Source organism: Gadus macrocephalus, chromosome 18, assembly GCF_031168955.1.
Source record: "Gadus macrocephalus chromosome 18, ASM3116895v1".
In the NCBI taxonomy this organism is placed as follows: domain Eukaryota; kingdom Metazoa; phylum Chordata; class Actinopteri; order Gadiformes; family Gadidae; genus Gadus; species Gadus macrocephalus.
In genome coordinates, this window is record NC_082399.1 from 9,008,374 (window position 1) to 9,029,094 (window position 20,721).

A 20,721-nucleotide genomic window follows, 5' to 3' on the forward strand; every position below is an offset into this window, starting at 1 on the left:
TGGGGGTGGGGGTGGCGGAGGGGGTTCTGGGTGGGACTGGAGGAGATGCCGTTCTCCGACAGGAACTCCTCCAGGTCCATGTACTCCAGCTGGAAGTTGTTGCCGTCGTACGGGAGGGTCTTGTCCCAGAGGGTGGGCCCCAGGAACGCAGACTGGGGTGCGTTCCTCTCCTCTTCCAGGCTCTTCTCCTTCTCCTGCTCCTTGCTGTACACTGAGAGGGGTTGAAATAAGGATAAATGAGGGTGGGTTAAGATAAGGGATACTGCTTGGCAACAACAGTAAATATTCATTATCATTCGTTAATGCAGTGATACACATTGAGCAAGCAGTTAACTAATAGTTTAGTGAACCTTTACTCATGTTTATTAATGTAGTTCATGTTAACATAGTTAATGGTGCTTGTGTTAACTAATGTATTCACTAATACAATATTTAATAGGGTTAGGGTTAATCCTAATATCAACCCACTAAGGCTATCCTTAGTCCTAACCCATTGCCCAACCCCATTGCTATATAATAACGCTTATTGCTGCATTAACAAATGTTAATTAATGGTTTACTAATGGAGTTTTATGTAAAGTGTTACCAGATAATGATGGATAGGCTAAAATATATGGGTAGGATGGTAAAGATAAGGATAGGATAGTCGTAATAAATGACATGGATGAAGTTAATCTAAGGCAAAAGGTATATCCTTTACGACAGTGTCATTCAACATTCCACACATTCCTACAAGGACCAATAAGATCATTATTCATGCAATTTGGGAATTAACTTTGTCGAACAGTGATAAAAATTCCCTTGGTTAAGGAACAGGTAGGGGATAGAAAGTGAACACATATTCATGTCATTAAGGCTCCTGTAGGTAGGATTTGAGCAGTGTAAGGAGAAGGGATTTTTTCAATAAACAACCCAAAAAAAACATCCCCTCCCACTCTGCTCCCTCTTTCAGTGTCCCTGCCATTGAGAAGTGTAGCATACATGCACATATGGTAAGGTTACAATAATGCTGTGTTCGCTTATGTGATTGACAAGCAAGATGGATTCCCCTGACGAATCAGGGAAGAGAGGTCCTCCTGATTGGTCAGAAACTAGCCGGGAGCAGTCTAAAATCGAAATAGTCTCTTGCAGAGTCAGGCGCGGTCAACCAGAACAGATATTCCAGCAGAACATTGCCCTCACTAATAGTTTACGGATGGCTGGTTGGCATTCATAAGACACAGTGTCATTACAGTAAATGTAATAGCCAAAGATCTCTCTCGGCTAATTTCTGACCCATTAGGGCATTCTTTCCCCTGCTTGTTTCAGGGGATCCATCTTGCGGGTCAGTCACAGGTGCAGGAATGCAAGACTTCACATAGGCAGAGGAAAATAGTAAAGGAGAAGAGAGGGAGGGAGAGTTTTTTTTCATGTTGTTTAGTAAAACAATCTTGCCCTCTTCTTCGCTCTCTCTCTTTGCAAATCTCCAATCTTACCTTGAGCACCATTAAGGAGCAGGGTGTCATGGGAAAGTGATTATCAAAACGTGTAACTGAGCAACAGGTTTGAGCATCTTGTTGCATCTTGTTGTTGTAGGGCGTGTAGGATAGGGGAGGTTGAGGTTGATACAGCTCTTCAGCAGGACTATAGGCCTAGTGAGCGTTTTTTTACGTTTTCATGCCAATATTCAGAGTTCAGAGAATAGATAAAACCTTCTGAGCCATCACATAAGCAAGGGGAAGTAGAAAAAGTTAAGTGGAACCTATAGAAGGGGAAAGAAAAATACAGCAGGGCTAGTGGGTGTGAGGGTTACAGTGGAAATTGTGTTCCTGTAAGTATCATCTTATTAACCAGCACAGGGATAAAGACACCAGGAGGAAGGGAAGGTGTTGTAAACACGGCTCTGTTTACTCTCACTTAAATGTTTCAAGGTGAGGTGGTTTGTGTTGAGTACTTTTATTAAAACCAGTAAATACTTCTAAAGAAAGCTAAGAATTTAGCAAGGCAAGGCTATTAAGGGCTCAATATTTGTCTTTTAAAACTATTTTAAACCAGAGAAACCATGCATGATATATCATATAATATATCACCAAAAGCCTATTAGCGTCATTGAGTATTAAATACTCAAGACTACAGAATGACACTTTTTTGCCCTCATTGTTTTGTTTGTTTGTCGTTCATATGATCGTTTTATTGTTTGTTTCTAATGAGTGGAGATAAGGGGAGTCGTTCCTATTCACATTTGACAACCTAGAAGTGAACGATAGGGTGGAGGTCAGACAGCATAACTGGAATTCTTCTCCACTCCTGCCTGTTGACATTCAATTCCCCATGATCCGCTCGGGCAACTTGCGCATGCAGAATACCAACCGATTAACTAGCTCGTGAGTCGTGACAACAACACCCGAAACCAGGAAGATGGTATAATTATGGTCATTTTAATAGTAATAATAACAAACAATAATATGAACAATTGATCATAAAAGTACTAATGATGACAACAACACAAATAATAATACGACAATAACAAAAACAAACAATAACAATTAGACACTGGATAGATGAAATGTACTTGTGCAGCCCAGTGAGTTAGTGGATGTTTACCTTCATGGTGGAGAGGCAGCTTCATCGGGTTTTCCAACAGGGATTTGAGGACGCCGTGTGTCGCTGAAGGTAAAAAACTCACGGGGAGATGTCTTGACATTTTCTCCATTGTTGCTTCTTAAAATGTGGAGATTTCAATGAAAGCCTTGGATAGTCCTCCTTAGCTCCGAACGGGGCGAAAATAACAATCTCACATGCGAAAAATAGTCGGAGGAAAATTAATTATTTGGGGGGGGGGAAATATTGAGCACAAGAGTAACAAACGCACAAGCCCGTCAGCGATGGACAGACCGAATGTGAAGAAGTGTTTTGGTTTGCGTGCAAAGCAGCCGGCAGTTCCACACACACACACACACACACGCGCGCTGGGCTTCACAAGACGATCTACGATTCCATGTGTGAGAACTGAGTTGCGTGCGTCTTCAAACCATGAGAGGCAGCCAGCAGCGCCACAGTATAGTTGCGTTTAAGATCCAAGGGTCCGGACGTACAGTGGGCGGAGCTTCGCGCCGTAAATTGGCCAATCATTGAAGCCGAACTTCAAGTGGGCGTTACCGACCAATGATCAAGCCAATGACGCCCACTGCACTCATACAGTAACTACGCGCCCAATACATTTATTGCTCTATTTTTTTCACACAGATGTCAATATTGATCTCTCCTTTTCCCCATGCACCAATTAAAGCATGCCTTATCTTAAACGAAACACTTTGATGTAGAACATTAGTGAACACTGGAAATCATTGAGAAAAAAAAGAGTAACAACAATTGGCCTACAGGTAATTTTTTTGCAGCTTATTATGCGTTTGGAGTTCATGAAACAACTATGGGTCCCAAACGGCAGGTAGGCCTACAATGACGATTTAACAAAAACCTAACTTAAATGAGGAGAAGGTGGGCGGGGGAGATGAGACTTTCACTTAGCGCGCGGTCGCAAGTGACATCAGTAAATGTCGGGGGGGCCTTTTCCTTGAAATGGGCTTTGGATGAGAAGAAGAAAACTTCTACCATCATGGGGGCTCTTCTTTTTTTTCGCTTGTCACGCTTTCCACAGACTTGGCCCCGCCCCGCCCCCCAGCCCAGCCAGCCTTGCGCAGGGCAGATCGGTGGTCATTTAAAGGGGCGGGGTTGACCTATTTTCGTCCAATTGCGAGGCGCGTACCTTTTGCTGTCGTCCACTCTCTCCCATCCCGCTCCACTAGTCCTGCGCCTGCCGGTCACATTGCAACTCATGTGCTTTTGCGCTGAGTAGAAAGAACAACAAGTCAATCATAAAAAAAAAGGGAACGCCTGTACCACCTTGTTGAAATTGAAGGAAGAGGATCAAGAAAACCAAATGTTGCATAAAGTCAGACGTAATTTCACGTAACTTTAGTGGTTATGGGCATGAATGGTAGTCCTAGGCGTCCAACGGCCAATTAGCCAACAAAAAAATCGACTAACTCAATTTGTGGTCTCGTTATTAAAGTCACTTGTGTCGATCGTATGGCTGGGATGTCTATACGTTTTTATAAAACCAGCCTATCAATGCATATCACAGAAACCCTTCTGTCGTCAGCGTTTTGGCCCACAAGTGGAACCACCCGCCGCTCCCTTCATCCTCCCTCTTGATGTAGTTCATGTCACATGCCATTTATTGTTGTTCACATTGTATCCTTATGATTTATGTGTTCTGGAAAAAACTTGCTTGAAACACGCTCAATAAATAACGCTGATCATTTGTCTATTATTATTACTATTCTTATTATAACAACAATACAGCGTGACCACACAGATACAGTGATACCGCAACGGAGATTAGCCGCTAATCCCTGCAGCTTCTGTTTTATTCAAACTTCCCTGGCAACAGCGGATGCTAAAGCTGCGCTGTGTTGTGACGACCTCAGCGAGGGAAAAGTAGGCCAGAGCTGAGCCAGTGGCGGGTTTTAACAATGAGTGGGCGAAACCTCGCATCAAGTATTGCTACTACCGAGCGCTCTGAATCTTACATCTTAACATTATCTAGCCAAATAGGACTAGTTCCTTTTCCAAATTGCCCTGTGGAGAAAAATTGCAGACCTTTAGGCTGTCTGTGGCGTATGTTGGGTGTTTGCTGGAACATTTGCCATTCACTAGAAGTGTACCCTATGTGTAGGAGTATTTGTCTGTATCACATTTAGAAATTAAATGTCTGTGTGAAAATGAATTTGAAAATTCGTCTTTCATGCCTTTCAAGCAGCACAACTGAAGAGCAATCATCTAATCAATTTGTAAGCATTTTGCCTCACAAGGGATGCAATATGGTTATCCGGTTTGCACGCAAAGCTGAGCGAGCTAATTCAGATCATTACTGAATTAGCTCGCTCACGCTCCTGACGCGCCCTCATACGACCTCACTTCCCCATTCAGAGATCCCGGACCAATAGACCAATGTCTGTTTATCAAAACCCAGCATGGGAGTATAAAGGAATAGGGTAAAGAATTAAGTCATGGGCCTCAAACTGGAAGAATAGCAACAAAGTTTCATCACTTGAAAAAATAAGCAACACTATCATTTGACTGTTGTTGTCTCTTATGGACATGTGGGTATTACTTTTGTTGAGTCAAGTATCACCCAAAACACAAACACACTCACACACACTCACTCTCAGTGTGTGTGTGTCTGTGTGTACAGTATAATGTTTGTGTACATATATGTTTGTGAGTCTGTGTGTGTTATGTGTGTGTAGTGTACATTGTGAGTGTACATGTTTGTGTGTTTTAATAAGTTTGTGTGTGCGTACAGTACCACGGTACTGTGTGTTCATACATGCATTTGTGTATACAATGGGATGTGTGTGTGTGTGTGCACGTGTGTTTGTGTGTGCATGTGTGTGTGTTTGTGTGTGCGTGTTTGTGCATTTGTCAATGTTATTTGTGGGTGTACGTGCATGTTTGCATACGTGCATTTGCATGTGTGTGTGTGAGTGTGTATGTGTAAGTGTGTGTGTGTGTGTGTATATTTGTGTGTTTGTGTGTGTGTTTGTGTGTGAGTGTGTGTGTGTGTGTGTGCATGTGTGAGTGTTTCCGGGTGGGTGCCTGGGCAGCATTTATATGTTTATGAGTGTGTTTCATCTGATAGGAGTTTCAGGTCATGGTGATATTTATATAACCACACCTGCTGCTGCGGGAGAGCCATAATCAATAGCAACCCACACACACACACACACACACACACACACACACACACACACACACACACACACACACAAACACAAGATTGAATGTATACAGTATATGCTTGCGCAAACTAACACACACACACACACAGAAAGAGAGTGGAAAAGTAGCTTTATCGATCATTCCAATCATGTAATTGAACCGGTAAAGTGAATACTTAGATATGGTAGCACACTATTTTACTTTGAGTATTAATAATTGGTAGATGCTTTAAATATATGGTATTGGCTATTGCAGTAAATATAGCTGATCCATTAAAACCTCAGCAATGGGTATCATTTTGTGACGACCTGTGTAACACTTTGGGTTTATGCCCCGCCGCAAAGACTGTTGAATATTACATGAAAGTTTAGAGTTGTGTTTCCATCTTCCATCTCTTGTGGATGCACGAGTAGCACCAGATTTTTTTTATCATTATCACTGTCATTATCAACAAGCTTTATGGAATGCGCTCTTCTGGAGATAAAGGAGGAGATAGAGTGACTATCCAACTTCCAGCTTTTTCTGGCTTCTGTTATCAGCTTCATAGATCTGGAGCCACAATGGCGGATAAACAGAAAACCAAGGGAATTAAGGAAGCGGAGATGGAAGAAAGGAGAGAGAGAGAGGATGTTTTTTAACCTTTCGGGGAAACTTTATTAGCTGGCAGCAGATCCAAAAGTGTTTGAATGCTGCTACAAGTTGAAGGGGAAAAGTGCTAGAATATGAAATACAAAGCGACAACATGGTTACATAAAATACAATCAAACAAAACATCTTTAGAGAAATATATACATTCATATAGGGACTTAGTGTAAATGCGCCATGCACGCAAAAGTGAGACTAGGTGACCGCTGGGGCCTCGATGGTACAAGCGTGCCTATATCTGCGTTGGACCATGACAACGCATCATGGGGTGGGCTCATATATTATCAATTGTATTTTTTGATTCGCTATTGATTTGATGATAAAAAAAAATAATTGCGTCTGGTCTGCTGAAATATTTCTTGATAAAAAATCTTTATTCAGCCTTTATTTGGGGGGCTGAATTTGGGTATTGAGAATACACTGCACATTTAAACATTAAGCTGACAGACATTAGTTTAATATCAAACTGGGTCTTTGTATTTATCAAGTCACATGTCAGTTAGGATCAAATTCAGAACTCAGTTACTCGATGCATCCTATCAGCCCGACCAAGTTTAGTAGATCATCTTCAAAATTATGATTCTGAAGTATGTATAAAAACAATGTTGGGCCAGTCCATCATCTGTAGTGTGACAGCCAGCCCGAAACTCATTTTCATTGGGGGTTTCCGTCCAAATTCCCTCTCCTATTTGGTCTTTCAGGAGATTCTACAGAGATTTCAGCGTGTTTTGTATTTTGGGGGAATTGCAAATGGGATGTGCGCATGCATCTTGAAATCACTTCGACGCATTGTGCAAGGTACCATGGATATTGGTCTTGATAATTGATTGGATCGGGAAGTGCTTTGGAGGAGAAACATTAACTACGTCACTGATGGCTAAATCAGGCCAATTTGGTTTCTAGGAAAGAAGTTCAAGGAAAAGTCGGATTTGGACAACAAAAACCGCTTTAAATATTAAGGCATGACACACATGACATTGGTATGTTTAATAATAGCCTACACCTTAAACACTCCAGCTAAAGTCTCTAGCTACACAGACGTGTTGGTCTTTCCCTTCTCCTCTTCCTCCTCCTTCTCCTCCTCCTCTCCCTCCTCCTCCCCCCTCCCTCCCTCGGTCACCCGCTCCGGAGCTGGAGGCGACTTCGGGGAGACGGGGGTCACGGGTGGACTCCATGAGGTGGTCTGGGTCACATGACTATCAGATCAAAAGGGAAAAGAGGGAAAAATTACGTTTCACCGAAGGCAAAAACCATTCACACAGGATGGAGTTGTTGAGTTTGGGAGCCACTCTGTTTGTGAATGGTCAGCTGATTATTTACGATCCAAGATATTGGAGATGGTAGATCCATCAACAGCATGTTTCACTTGATGATATGCTGAGATGATAGTGCGCTGAAAGAGTGAATAGAGAGTTAGATGTTAGATGATCATGATGAAAAAGGGGATAGTAAAGATGGCTGATAGTGGAATTAGTCCATTGTGTTATTATTTTAATAATAGCAGGGAGATGGTTTGGGTATGGACATCATTTTGCCCTGCTACATGTGTTTCTGTAAATAGGTGCCCAAATGGCACAATGCATTTGTCTTAAATATTTATATTTATGTTATCAATTCCTCGATTACACGCGCCATATCAGCGCAGAGAGAGATGATTTGCCCCACTCCAAACCGACACAATCCCACGGCTTGTAAGACACACTGATGACACATGACCAGTCTGACTTCATCGGATCACGTAAGCAAAGAATAGCAAAGAAGACCCGCCCACAATGTCCCTCTGGCAGCAACAACAACCTCCTCTAGAGCTCTCTACAACCACCACCACAGCCTTGTCCATTCTTAAATAATGAGATGTAAAAGGAACAAACCATCAGGTGGTCACTGTGGAGGTGACTGCTGAATGGTTTGCATCGAGGGTGAAACGACAAACAAATAAACACACTCCCCAACCATTGAGCTAATTCACATCACATTACAGTAATTAACCAGCTAAGTAAACGGAAAGCAGAACTAATGCCCTGTTGAGGCTGGCCCTCATTTAAAGGAATTCCCTCGTGAGGGAAATCAACTAAAGCGTAGCCAGCAGACCAATGAGATGAGCGAATAAACAAAGCGTTCTGCGTGAGTTGAGATAACCTCTCCTCAGGCTCCTTCGACCCCGTCTCGTGTCCTTCCTAAACCCTCTGGTGCTCTGTGATTACGGAAGCTGCACGGTTTCCTCTTCAAACATGAGTCGTTTCCCACCTAACACAACACCATCATAACAACAACAGGGACGTGGGCCGGTCCGGAACCTCCTGTCAGCAGAGAGAAGGAGATGGAGAACTTCTTTCCAGGGACGTTCGTACCTCTTTGTAGGCTCTGAATTATCTTACTTGATGAAGTACTTGACTCCCTCTGCCGTGTAGGCCTCATCCCAGCCATACGGTAGACCTGTGGGTGAAATACACAGATGCTTGAAACATATTTAGTGGACCATAAACTTAAAGGGGCTGGAATCACAGATTTCTATTTCGTATTTTTGGTCCTTGTCTAAAAGGGCTGCAGGTGAGATTTAAGAGCAATGATTAGCGCATATTTTGTTAGAAATGCCTTTGGCAGCCGTCAGCTATTCATGAGTGAAATGCTCTTTGAGGATATCAGTTTGTAGTTCAATAAGCCTTTTTCAGTACGAGCCAATTAAGATTTTTTATTTTGCCCTGTCTCCATGGATACCCACGTGACGTAACCAGGCCAAGACATCACAGGACGCTCCACACACCTCTGATGTAACATCCATCACTAACCAAGGAAGGATCCCACTAACCCGTCAACCTGCCCCACCCATGTTTAAAGCCTCTTGTTTTGCTCTCACTGATTTGTAGTGTACTTTTCCACCACTCAACAAGTATATGTCAAAATGAATCCAAGAACACTGCCCCACAACAGCAGGTGATAGGACACTGCTATCGGCCCACTTACAGGGGGAACAAAAAGAGACAGCGTTTCGGATGGCTTCCCAAAGGCTTTCAGGGGTAAAACGAGAACCGGAATTACACACACACAAAATCTAGAGTGGTGGGGACAATGTGTCGTTTATTTGTTTATTTTGTTTGTGTTGATATGGATCCTCCTGGGTCTGAAATAAAGAAATATTATTGTGAGGAAAATATCAGGCCACTTAGTTTGTCCATCTCAGGACATAAAGCTGAAGTGGTTGATAAAATAGACTGAGACACATTTTTTCCATGACCCATTATACATAACCCTCCTGATGGGGTCTTGAAGAACGCTATTGTTTTTGAAGTAAAAGGAAAGAAAAACGAATACTGGTACTGTGAACTCGATGATACTTCAACCCACACACTGAAGCACACCGACAAACACTCACACATCCACACACACAAACAAATACACATCCCTGCACACACACACACACACATCCCCCCCCCCCCACCCACACACACACACATCCCTGCATACACGCACACACACACAAACACACACGCACACAAACACACACACACACACACTTAGACAGCCAGACGGCACAGTTTCGTTCATCTCCAAGATGTTTTTTTACCCCCCCATCCACAAAGAAACTCTGACCTTGTCATTCATACTCAGGTAGCCGGGGGTTTGCCGTACAATACCCTGAAGAGGCAACTACATACCCTCCCATTAGGACACTGGATATATCCCCCACTAAAGGACTTGGTATGTCCCTGAGTATCAGCCATGGATCTAGCGGGGGGGGGGGGGGCGATTGGTGGGCCACGTGACCCAGTGGGACTCAATCAGGCCTTTGTTCCTGCCGACAGCACACACACACACACACACACGCACACACACACGCACACGCACACACACACACACACAAACAAACACGCACACACACACACACGCGTACACACACACAAACAAACAAACCCACACACACACACACAAACACAAACAGAGGCGCAGATAAGTGTACACACACATACACAAATATATATTAATGGAAAGGGAGAGAGATATATGTGTGTTGTGTGTGTGTTTATGTTTCATGTGTCGTGTGTCATGTGCCCGTCTCAGCCTCAAGCCGAGTGTGTGTGTATGTGTGCATAACCTACTAACCATCACCATTCAGACAGCTTGGTTTCCCCTCTCTGCTCCTCACATGCACTCCCTTGGCCAACTCATCCTGAGCACACTCACACACACACCACGACCTCACATGGCAGGGAGGGCATGCACGCACACACACACACATGCACACACATTGATAAATGATCCAAGGTAGTCAGACACACTTGCTGAAAACATGAGGGAGTGCATCTGTCCTCGTCTCATGTTTACTGACACCACAAACACACACACACACACACACCCAACACACACACACGCACCAAACACATATTCACTCACACACTCAAGCACAACCTCACAGATGTACAAACAGACAGACACATGCACACACACACACACACGTACACACACACACACAGATCTGTGTATACACACACATGCACCACACACAAATTCACCCACACACACCCTCGCAGATGTCTGAACACAGAAACAGACATAAACACATGCACACACTTTTTCTGTACCTAGATTGCCTAGATCTTTATTTGATAGATAATAATAATGATATCAATTGACGTATCATTTATATATTCATCAATTACAATCATTATCACTTCACATCTTATTATTACCCGAATTTCCCATCTGGCGTTAACATATTAACATATCTTAACATATCTTATCTTTTAAATTATTGTAACACCTGTATAGAATACTGTATATCCCTAACTGATCCCTGGCTGTTGCCTTGGTAAGTGGTAACAGTATCCAAGGTCTGTGAAAAAGTTGAATTTCATACAAATTTCTGCAGCAGAATGACCAAGCAGCCTCTTGTTCTTCTTTACACCATTAAATAATAAAAACATACAAAATCTCATCTTATTAATACACCCGGCTGGGTTTATTAGTTTCTTTCCAACGTTTTGAAGTGCCTGCGTGTGTTTGTGTGTTTATATGTTTTGTGTGTGTGTGTGTGTGTGTGTGTGTGTGTGTGTGTGTGTGTGTGTGTGTGTGTGTGTGTGTGTGTGTGTGTGTGTGTGTGTGTGTGTGTGTGTGTGTGTGTGTGCGCGTGTGTGTGTCATGTCAGAAATATTATCAAATCTAATCATGAGACATACAAATAAAAACCTTTTCTGCTTGGAGGTATAATCTCTCCATCTGTACAGTTTGATGACACTGAAGTAGCATGGTATGTGTTGTTGTTGTTGAGTTGTTCACCATTATCATTGAAAATCGATCAGACACGACTCAGGTAGAAATCATGCTCAGGGACGGGGTATTAAAGTTGGATTCAGGTTAAATTTATTCAGTTGTGTCATTTCATTCTAATGATATCGCTATTAAGTGTTAGGTAGTGTAACTTTACTTGCTAACTTAATATTAGATGAGTCAACAACCCATACAACTGTAGCAAACATCATGTGGCAAATGTTGAGGTAGCTATTCGCTATTATCATTGGTCGAAACAATCCAATAACTTTCTGAGCATGTTGAACGTTGTTGTAATGTAATGTTATCGTGCACATTAGCTTGGTGGCTGGCATGAGCCACTTCTCATAAAAACAGTAGCAGTAAGTTATATTGATATTGAAATATTGTATCAATAAAATTGGTCTCTGATGGATAAGTTTCCTAAGGGAATATGATGCCATTAACAGGCTACAAAATCAAACACACAGTTTACCTTGAATAAAACTACGGATTTGGTTAAGTACACAACTTCGCAACTTCAAAGTCGTTTTAAGATATTTAAATGCAGAAATACTACATAACATAACTTTATTGTTGCATTCAAGGAATAGTTTTCTTTTTCTTCGCTGCTTGTGAGACAAAGAAAGCACATTTAAGAAATAACTTTGGACTCTGGTAACTATGCCATTTTATAGACAAAATGATTTATTGTTTAATAATTATACTAAAAAGGAATCTTATAATAATCGACTATAACAATCGTTAGTTAGTTGCAGACCTAAGGGGTATTCCATCAAACAAGCTAAAGGCAAAGCCGGGTTTATTTCGCCAAGCCTCGCTACTTTCAGCTAGAGTTGCGTTCCATTAACATGGCTTAAGGAAATATCCGGTAAGTAGGTAACCGTGGCAATTTATCCGACCAAACTAACCGCTTAGTGTACACAAATGTCTCTATGTACCTGCTGTGTGTGTATGCATGCATGTATGTAGGCTATGTAGTATGTTTGCGTCTCTCCGTGGCTATAGGCTCAGCCCAGAGCCATCGAGAGAGAATATAGAGTTATATCTATCCATTACACAACTGGTTCGGTGACAAACGTACTTATGCAACATACCAAGCTGTATTTATTTTGGTACCATTGTGTAATCTTTACTATACGTTTTTAATTGAGTGTGATCCACGTTGTCATTGACTCGTTAAAGCTGCCCTTACGGAAGAACTGGAGAAGGATGGAGTCTAGCCTCTGCTCATCATTATACGAAATTAAACTGATGCTGCCCCCTGATAAGAGCCCCTTGAACGAACCATGATTACCTGACTTGCGTAACAAGCCTGCCTATGTAGCGGCCACAAGCATTATTTTGAACTGGCTAGTGTTTTTGTTTTTTTGATGTTCTAATACATTTGTGGTCCTTTTATTAATATGATGCAATATTAATCCTCAGGATTAAACAAAAATTACAAAAATGGAAAACGTATTGTGTGACGTATTGTGTTCCAGCATAGGAAGCAAATCACTCTTCCATAAACAACAAACAAGCAGAGTCTTGTTTCTGGTGGACTCTATCAGGGTGAGACATCAAACTCTTACTAAAGACTTTAGAGGAAGATCTTTATTTGCAACGTTTACATCTAGCGGATGGGGTCACTCGTTACACAACTCGCCACAGGGAAAGAGTCCACGCTGTGATCACCTAACACGTCATGCACGACCAGTAAAAACGCAGCGGTCTCGGTAGCAACACTGATATAAAAAAAAGGACAAGCCTGGTTTATAATAAACTGCATCTCCTTTGATAATACAATAAATATGCAGTGCATTTTCAGATGCAGTTTTGCAATTTACATAAGGCATTACAATTCGACGGATAGATGTTGTTTGTTTTCTGAACCACATCATAAAAGGGTTTTATTCGATCAGAATGAATATTTTAAATAAGATGTGCTTTTTATGCAATCAAAAGACAATGGCAAGTTTAAATAAATCCCCCACCTTTGGAGTAACCGTTTCTTTCTTACTCATCTTTTGACAGCTGTGTGTTACTGTATGTGAATTAAGCATGAAAGAGAGCTCGTTTACAATCTATATGGTTAATAGCTAGTGGTGTATCCAAGCAACACTGCCGCGCACACACACACACACTGACACCAGGGTTTTAATTCAGAATTTGATTGACCTACTTCTTCTATCACGTCACTCCTGGCTGCTCATTGTCGCCATGCTCTCTTTCTTCCTCCCTCTCTCCTAATAACCTCAAACCAATAACAGAAAATCTGTCTGTTCCTCATCATGTAAACTTATCTTGAGCCACTTTCACTGCACTTTCAACTCTTTTTTTTCTCAGATCTTTTGATGAAGTAAAGCATCAGGCGTGCTGTACGCGTTGAAAGAAGGCTCTGTCGATCACACCGTAGCATAATCTATATGTGACTGCGACCTTAGACATATTTTGTTCTACATCTATTCTAAATCTTGTGGGGTTTCTTTATTATCTAAATGTGTTGTGTGCAGTCAATAGTGATCACAGACATGACACAACTGGAATACTTTTGTTTTGAGGCTCTAGACTCACCAAATCCCCCAAAACACAACATTTCATATCATATTTGGAACAAGAAATCCATATAAGCATGTTGTTTTAACAGGGAAAAGAACCCAGATGTAGCATGGCTTTATCTTATTTCCCCCGCTTCGTACGAGACTCTTGTGGTCAACCTGGCGCTATCCTTCGCCTGCTGCTAACCAGTGTGATGCATGTGCGATGCTACCTTTACCATTAGGTCCTGCGACAAACCACTAAGTGTGTCAGAGGGGTCAAAAGTTAACCCTGGCAGTCACATTACCTCCTGGGGGGGTTGTGGCCCTGGGTCAGAGTTCACCGTGAATCTGCTTGTTATGAAGAAATAAGACCAGAGGCTCACCAGGGAGTTATTTACTCTCGTTATGCTCAGGAAATGACAACAAAGAAACACGATCAACGAAGAAGCCTTGAAATCGTCCATGAAGCAGGTTTTGAAATCCCGACATGAACCAGGAGACAACACTAAAATATCTATTTGAGATTTTGTCCTGAAGTGAAAGCGTTTATCCAGAGTGTTGTACAATGAATACAGATGAAGGTCATTAGTTAGGTCAATATCTGACATATTGCTCATGAATTCCTACAGGAAGACTGTGGACACTTGGGGATCGAACCCAGAACCTTTTCGTTCGACAGTTGAACATCACCCTAACCTCTGTGCTACACCCTCCCCATATATACATGTTATAACCGATAATTTTGTTAATTTTTCAACAGTACAAATCAGACATTTCACAGACAAGCTAGTAACAGATAACATATTGTTTTAAAGTATACACGTGTTTTTTTAAACGTATCAGGACACACTTCATTAAAGCCCAGCTGTGTATAGCTTTCAATTGACTGATTGATTTGTCTCATAAGTGCCAAGACATCATGGTTGAATCCCCATAAACATGTGTGTCGAACACCATCCTATAAACGTGCTTTAGATTTAAATTGTTTTATCACATTCTCGGACGACAACATGTAAACATGATTGTTATTAGCTGCAATGTGTTGAATTATGCATGTTGTTTCTAATAGCATGAATTAGCTGGCTAGGCTAAATGCACAGATATAGGCTTTTGTGTTACTCTCTCTCTCTCACACACAGAAATAGAAAAACGAATGAATTTGATGTGCTGTGTAACTATAATGAAGTGTTATTGGTCATTCAATTTCAAGTAGTTACTGTGATATATTTGTAATAAATACTATTACAAGGTCAGATGTAATTTACATTGTCTTTAACATTTGTGTCAATGTTGTCTAAGTTACTTTTGCTAAAAGTAATACAGATATTAATGCTTCGAGATAGTCTTCGAAATGATAGAAATAAGTCGTAATTACTTTTTGAAGTGTAATGCCTTAAAGCAATGACACCTGTAACAATTTGATGAATGTGCAACCCTTGCCCTTCCCTTGTCAGTGTTAACTCGTAGAACGACATTAACTCATACCAAGACAGCAGACATTTTGCGTATCCGAACTAAAATATAAAATAACAAAAGTATGTGTAACATGACATAAAACATTAACATCAACATCTGCGGCGATTGCTCGTGTCCGATAGTCGGTGAAGCGGTCAGGGTAAAACCAATCTGGTGTCGGTGTTGGAGGACAACGTAGACAGATTCAGGCGTTAACACAGAGGGAACAGGGAGGGTTGAGGTTTGAATGCAGTCACCGTGCCTTCGGCCATGCGGATCCGTCATCACCAGGCATTTGTTCGACAGCAGGAGAAAAAAACACGTGCAGAAAAATGGAAAAATTTGACCAACTGATTGTTTTTTTATTTTCGCCGTTGCATGGTTTCTGCTAAAGGCGTGGAGCGTCTTGGGGTATCTAGATTCTCCTCGTCATTGGCGATGGCCTCCTCTAGAAGGTGAGAGCTGGAAACGAGGAGAGAGAACCGACAGAAGCTCTGAGCGACCGCTGAGCAGAACAAGAACGTTCTCCAGACTTTTGAGTCTGAGTCTTCTGCCCTGGAACTCCACCGGACACAAACATCATGCAGGCCAGGAGGAGGATGAGGAGGAGGAGATGAAGGCTACGGGGGAGGAGACGTGGGCCGTGGAGGACCAAGATAGGGGGGGGCGGGCGGGCGGTCAGGGGCGGTTCTTGCACACATGCAGGTGCGGAGGCCGGTGACTGATGAGAAGTGCGTATGGGGGGGGGGGGGGGGGGTCACTTACAGTCCACCTCCAGGATGGCTCTGACGGTCCGGGTGAGGTCCTTGGCTTCTTGAGAGAGTGTGGCCACCGTCCAGGAGCCCTTCTTGTGGCGCGGGGCGGGGGCCAGGGCCACGGGGCCCACCTTCGCCTCTCCAGAGCTGGGGGGCAAGAGACACGGGCAAACGAGGCATTTTGGTTGAGGGAGGACTGATGGGAGGGATGGGGAGGGTTTATGTGTTCTGTTTGCGGTTTGTTCTGTTTCGCCTGTCGATGCATGTGCCTCGCTGTCGAAGGCAAAGCACTTGAAAACGTAACATATAAAGGAAACTTTTACATTCAACAAATGACTGGTGTCTGAGTGTTTTTTTTTTTATAACAAAGTACTTCCTAAACCACTTGGGAAAATGCTATTGCGAAAGCAATAGCTACAGTGCCAGCTAACTGCCAGCAATTTCCACAAAACGGTTTTATTTCTGTAACATGGACTTCCGCTGTGTCAGGTAAGTTGTTGTTTGACGAATCTTCAGTAGATTTTATGAAATATCTTGAAAGAGGGGATAAATAAGATTTCTCAGGAGGACAAGGAAAAACAAACGCAGCGCTAGATTCGGGTCCTGGCAGTTAACTGGCATACCACTGGCCAGGATTTCATTGTGCAACTAGGGAGTAAACCCACTTACAATAACGTGCCAAACGACAAAATAACATGAAAATATGATTATGTTATCCTCAGTTGTGAATTGAGTCTTAGCATAGCATTGAGCTGAAAAACAAAATATGGCATGTTTCTGTTTACGTTTATCATAATGTTTGAGAAATATCTTTCTACTGGTGCCAGTTTTTGAGAAACATCTTATGCATAAGAATTGAGGCATTAGTTTAAGGCTCATTTATACCGCTTTTATTTATTACCTTTTGGTGTGGGGTATGTTAAGATTTGATTTTACTTCCCCAAACCTAACCAAGGCTGCACCGTTTCGAAATCGCAAATATTAAAAGTTTTCAATATTTACACTCCGTTATCCTGAAGTGTGTGGGGAACCCGGAGGACATTCAAACGCTGTTGTATGCAGTGCATGGATGGTCATGTGGGAAAGACGATCGTGAGCCACACTGACCAGTAAATACAACAGAAGCCATTGTGGAAAAATCTTTAGGAGATAGCGGAGTACAACTCCCGCTGTTACATGTACCGTCCATTTTCACACTGCCTCCATGACTACATCCATAGTTTTACAGATGTCCGCCATGTTTATGCTAAAGTAAAAGTCTTTGATTGCGAGATTGCAATTAATGTCTGTGAGAGTTTCGGCTTGGAGAATCGGGACTTGGTTGTTGGGGAATTGGAATCGGTTAGTGTGTGGTCTGTTTTAAATTTCCTTCAAAACATTTAAATGTATCTTTATCTATAGCCAGATGTTAGGCCTCTCGCTTTTATAAATTCGAAAATATGGCATTATTTAGTTATTATTGTATTATTTCTGTTTCGAAAAAAACTATCGAAAAAAAGCTAAAAACCTGTAATTAAAAACTGTTTTCTACATCCGGAGTGATGTAAGTTAAATTGCTGAATAATAATCTTGAATCCCGAGACTATAATTGTACCATTTAAATCTATAATGACGCACACATACGCGGACACACACACACACACACTCTAAGGCTCTACCCAGTAATCAAAATCATTACAGGCGAGCGAATTGGGCTGAAGAAGGCAACACATCCATTGACAAAGGCATAGTGATTGCCTAAATTTCTGTGTTTTTTTCCCAGAGTGCCCTAGAAACACAGTGAGGTCAGCAGGTGAGAGGGAAGGGGCCACTCGAGGGTGGATGTTACGTGAGCAGCATACAGATGTCCCACTGACCCATAGAGGCTAAGTAGAGGGGGATGCTGATGAGGATTGGGGGGGGGGAGTTGGTTCAACACAGGTGACCTAACAATTACGTGGAGGCCAAATTTCAGCCTCGATGGCAGATGTAATTTTAAGTGGCAATCGCTGCCTTGGCCCGATGAAAACTCTGCGGTCTTCAAAGGAACTGTGTCGCACACCAGGAGACAAAACAGAATCCTGCCGCTCTTTCTAATCTGCCAACAAAGTAGCGTTCTCTGCATGCAACCGTTAAAAAAAAAATTCTAACTTTTTCCACACACCGTTCCGCAAAATAAGTGCTTTTCTGTGGTGGTGGAGTTGGACTGATCACATAGATAGAGATCCCTTGTGTCAGATAGAGACTAATAATAATAATCAGTCAATAATAATGACTGATGATCGTGTCATCAAATCAAACGCTTTGTTCCTGTGTGTGGTAATGAGGGCAAGGGTTACGGCTGTTGGTTTTATAATCACTGCCACCACCACTACCACCACCAGTTCTTGGAAAAGGCCTTCTAGGGCATCCTGGGAGGGGGCGTGATGGTGGGGTGGTAGGGTCTTTATGAGTTCCCTGTCCGAAACTTCGACTGGTACCCCCCCCCCCCTCCCCTTCGGTCTAACGCAGAAAGTTAAAAAAAAACTCAGAATACAATATGGCGTCTCTGCACATCAACAATTGGGAAAGATGTAGTAATATACAAACTATTAGCAATTCTTTCTTATTTGTGTTTTATTAATCGAATACACACACAGTACTGTCCAACTTGCATGTGTGGACATGTTGCTACGGTATTTGTGTTCGCAAAATACCATTCAATGAGTTATAAACTGCTATTGCTGACAATAGCTAACCCGGCTTCAACTGGTATCGCTAATAATAAATGGCTTCTTGGATTTCCGGCTTGTTGTACTGAAACGCGGTGGACCAGTCATTCCTAGCTCAGACATCAGACTTCCGAGGTTAATGGGAAGCAGCCTAATAAGACCCCTCTACTCCGCTTGTATGAACACTCACATGGGACACAGGTGTTGGCTTCATGCATACACTCGCTAAGGATGCTTACACACATTTGTTAGGAATGTAGATACACGCTTGTTAGGAATGTAGATACATGCTCATTAGGAATGTAGATAAACGCTCGTGAGGAATGTTCATAGACGCTCATAAGGAGTGTTCATCTCCACTCATATAAACATGCACAACACTTATTTAATGTTTAGACAGTATATTGTCTGTTTTACTATAATTATTTACTATTTAATTATTGAGCTCCTTCCAGTGAAATTTTCAACGTCATTGATTTGGCCTCTTGCTTAAGGATATTTGCAGCATACAGAATGGGAGGGAGGGAGAGAGACAGAGACAGAGAGAGAGAATACATTCAGGGAGCTGACCCCAGCAAATAGTGGCAGGGGTAATGATACTTTTAAGGAGTCATGTCGTAAGAATCACTCTGGTTCTTGTTAGCCACACGGCAGCCGGTTGCTCATAGCAACAGGGCTAAACGCTTGTCATTCGGACGTCAATCCGAAACCCATTACGAGGCCAGTATTTTCTTTAAATAATACAGGGTTGACAGAGTTTCTTCCTCTATCTCCCCCCCCCCCCCCCCCCCTTTCTGTGTCTGACAGAAAATGTGTCCGTTGATCTGGGCCGAGCCTTTACCTGTTGCTCTTACTGGTGCCTTGGGTATCTTGGAGGAAGTCTTGAACTGTCTGCGAAAATAAAAATAAACAATCTTTTTTTCATCTTTTTTGTATGTTTTTTCACAATTGTTATTTTTTTATAAGTTTATTCTTGCTATTCTGCCTTGTTTATGTAATCCTGTTCTTTGCTCGTGCTTGTTGTATGTCTGAGTAGCTGTATGTTAACCCTGCAGGTCCCTGTTGCTGCATTGTTGTACGTCTGTACAGCTGTGTTTTGTGCTGTTGCCTCTCTAACCCATCCTTTCTCACTGCCCATTTTCCCTTCCCCCCCAAGAAGCTTGTGCTTTTGGTCAGGCCATCACTGTAAATAAGAACTTGATCTTAATGATCTGCCTGGTTAAATAAAGGTAAAATAAAAAAAATAAAAATGATACTTGCAAATCGCTACGAAGCATCAGGTGCTTTCCTCCATCTTTGTCCGAATTAGGTTATGCAACTTGTTGAAGCTACAGCTTATGGTTGTAGCATCAATCACAAGTATCAGATATTAGTATGATCCCCATGCAACCAAAAGTCAGGGGTTGTCTCAGAATAACCTAATGGATTTTTGCTATTTTCCTATGGTGAGAAATCAGTAATTTAGTAAGAGGAAACACAGTTTTACCAGGCCAGCAGCCACTTAAATCCAGAATGCACTTCATTTATTAAATATATACATGCAAAATTTACTGAATGTTGCCTCCTGATGTTGAGAGGGAGTATTGAAAGTTATTCTGGGTAACGTAGAAGAAAAGAGCGCACTGG

General features: G+C 42.1%; 2 protein-coding genes across 2 annotated transcripts in view; both read right to left on the reverse strand.

The window, feature by feature from the left end:
- Positions 1–3,065, reverse strand: part of LOC132445998 (hepatic leukemia factor-like) — a 15,550-nt gene extending 12,485 nt beyond the window's left edge. Inside the window, exons 1-2 of the mRNA XM_060036029.1 lie at positions 2,584–3,065; positions 1–211 (exon numbers count right to left, since the gene is read on the reverse strand). The exon at positions 1–211 is cut by the window's left edge and continues 218 nt beyond it. Coding sequence (XP_059892012.1) covers positions 1–211; positions 2,584–2,692 — 320 coding nt within the window. The 5' untranslated portion in view covers positions 2,693–3,065. The remainder of the gene's footprint in view (positions 212–2,583) is intronic.
- A 3,326-nt stretch (positions 3,066–6,391) lies between these two features.
- Positions 6,392–20,721, reverse strand: part of stxbp4 (syntaxin binding protein 4) — a 43,693-nt gene continuing 29,363 nt past the window's right edge. The window contains 4 exon segments of the mRNA XM_060037255.1: positions 6,392–7,604; positions 8,787–8,844; positions 16,416–16,552; positions 19,937–19,986. Of these exon segments, the coding sequence (XP_059893238.1) occupies positions 7,439–7,604; positions 8,787–8,844; positions 16,416–16,552; positions 19,937–19,986 (411 nt within the window). The 3' untranslated portion in view covers positions 6,392–7,438.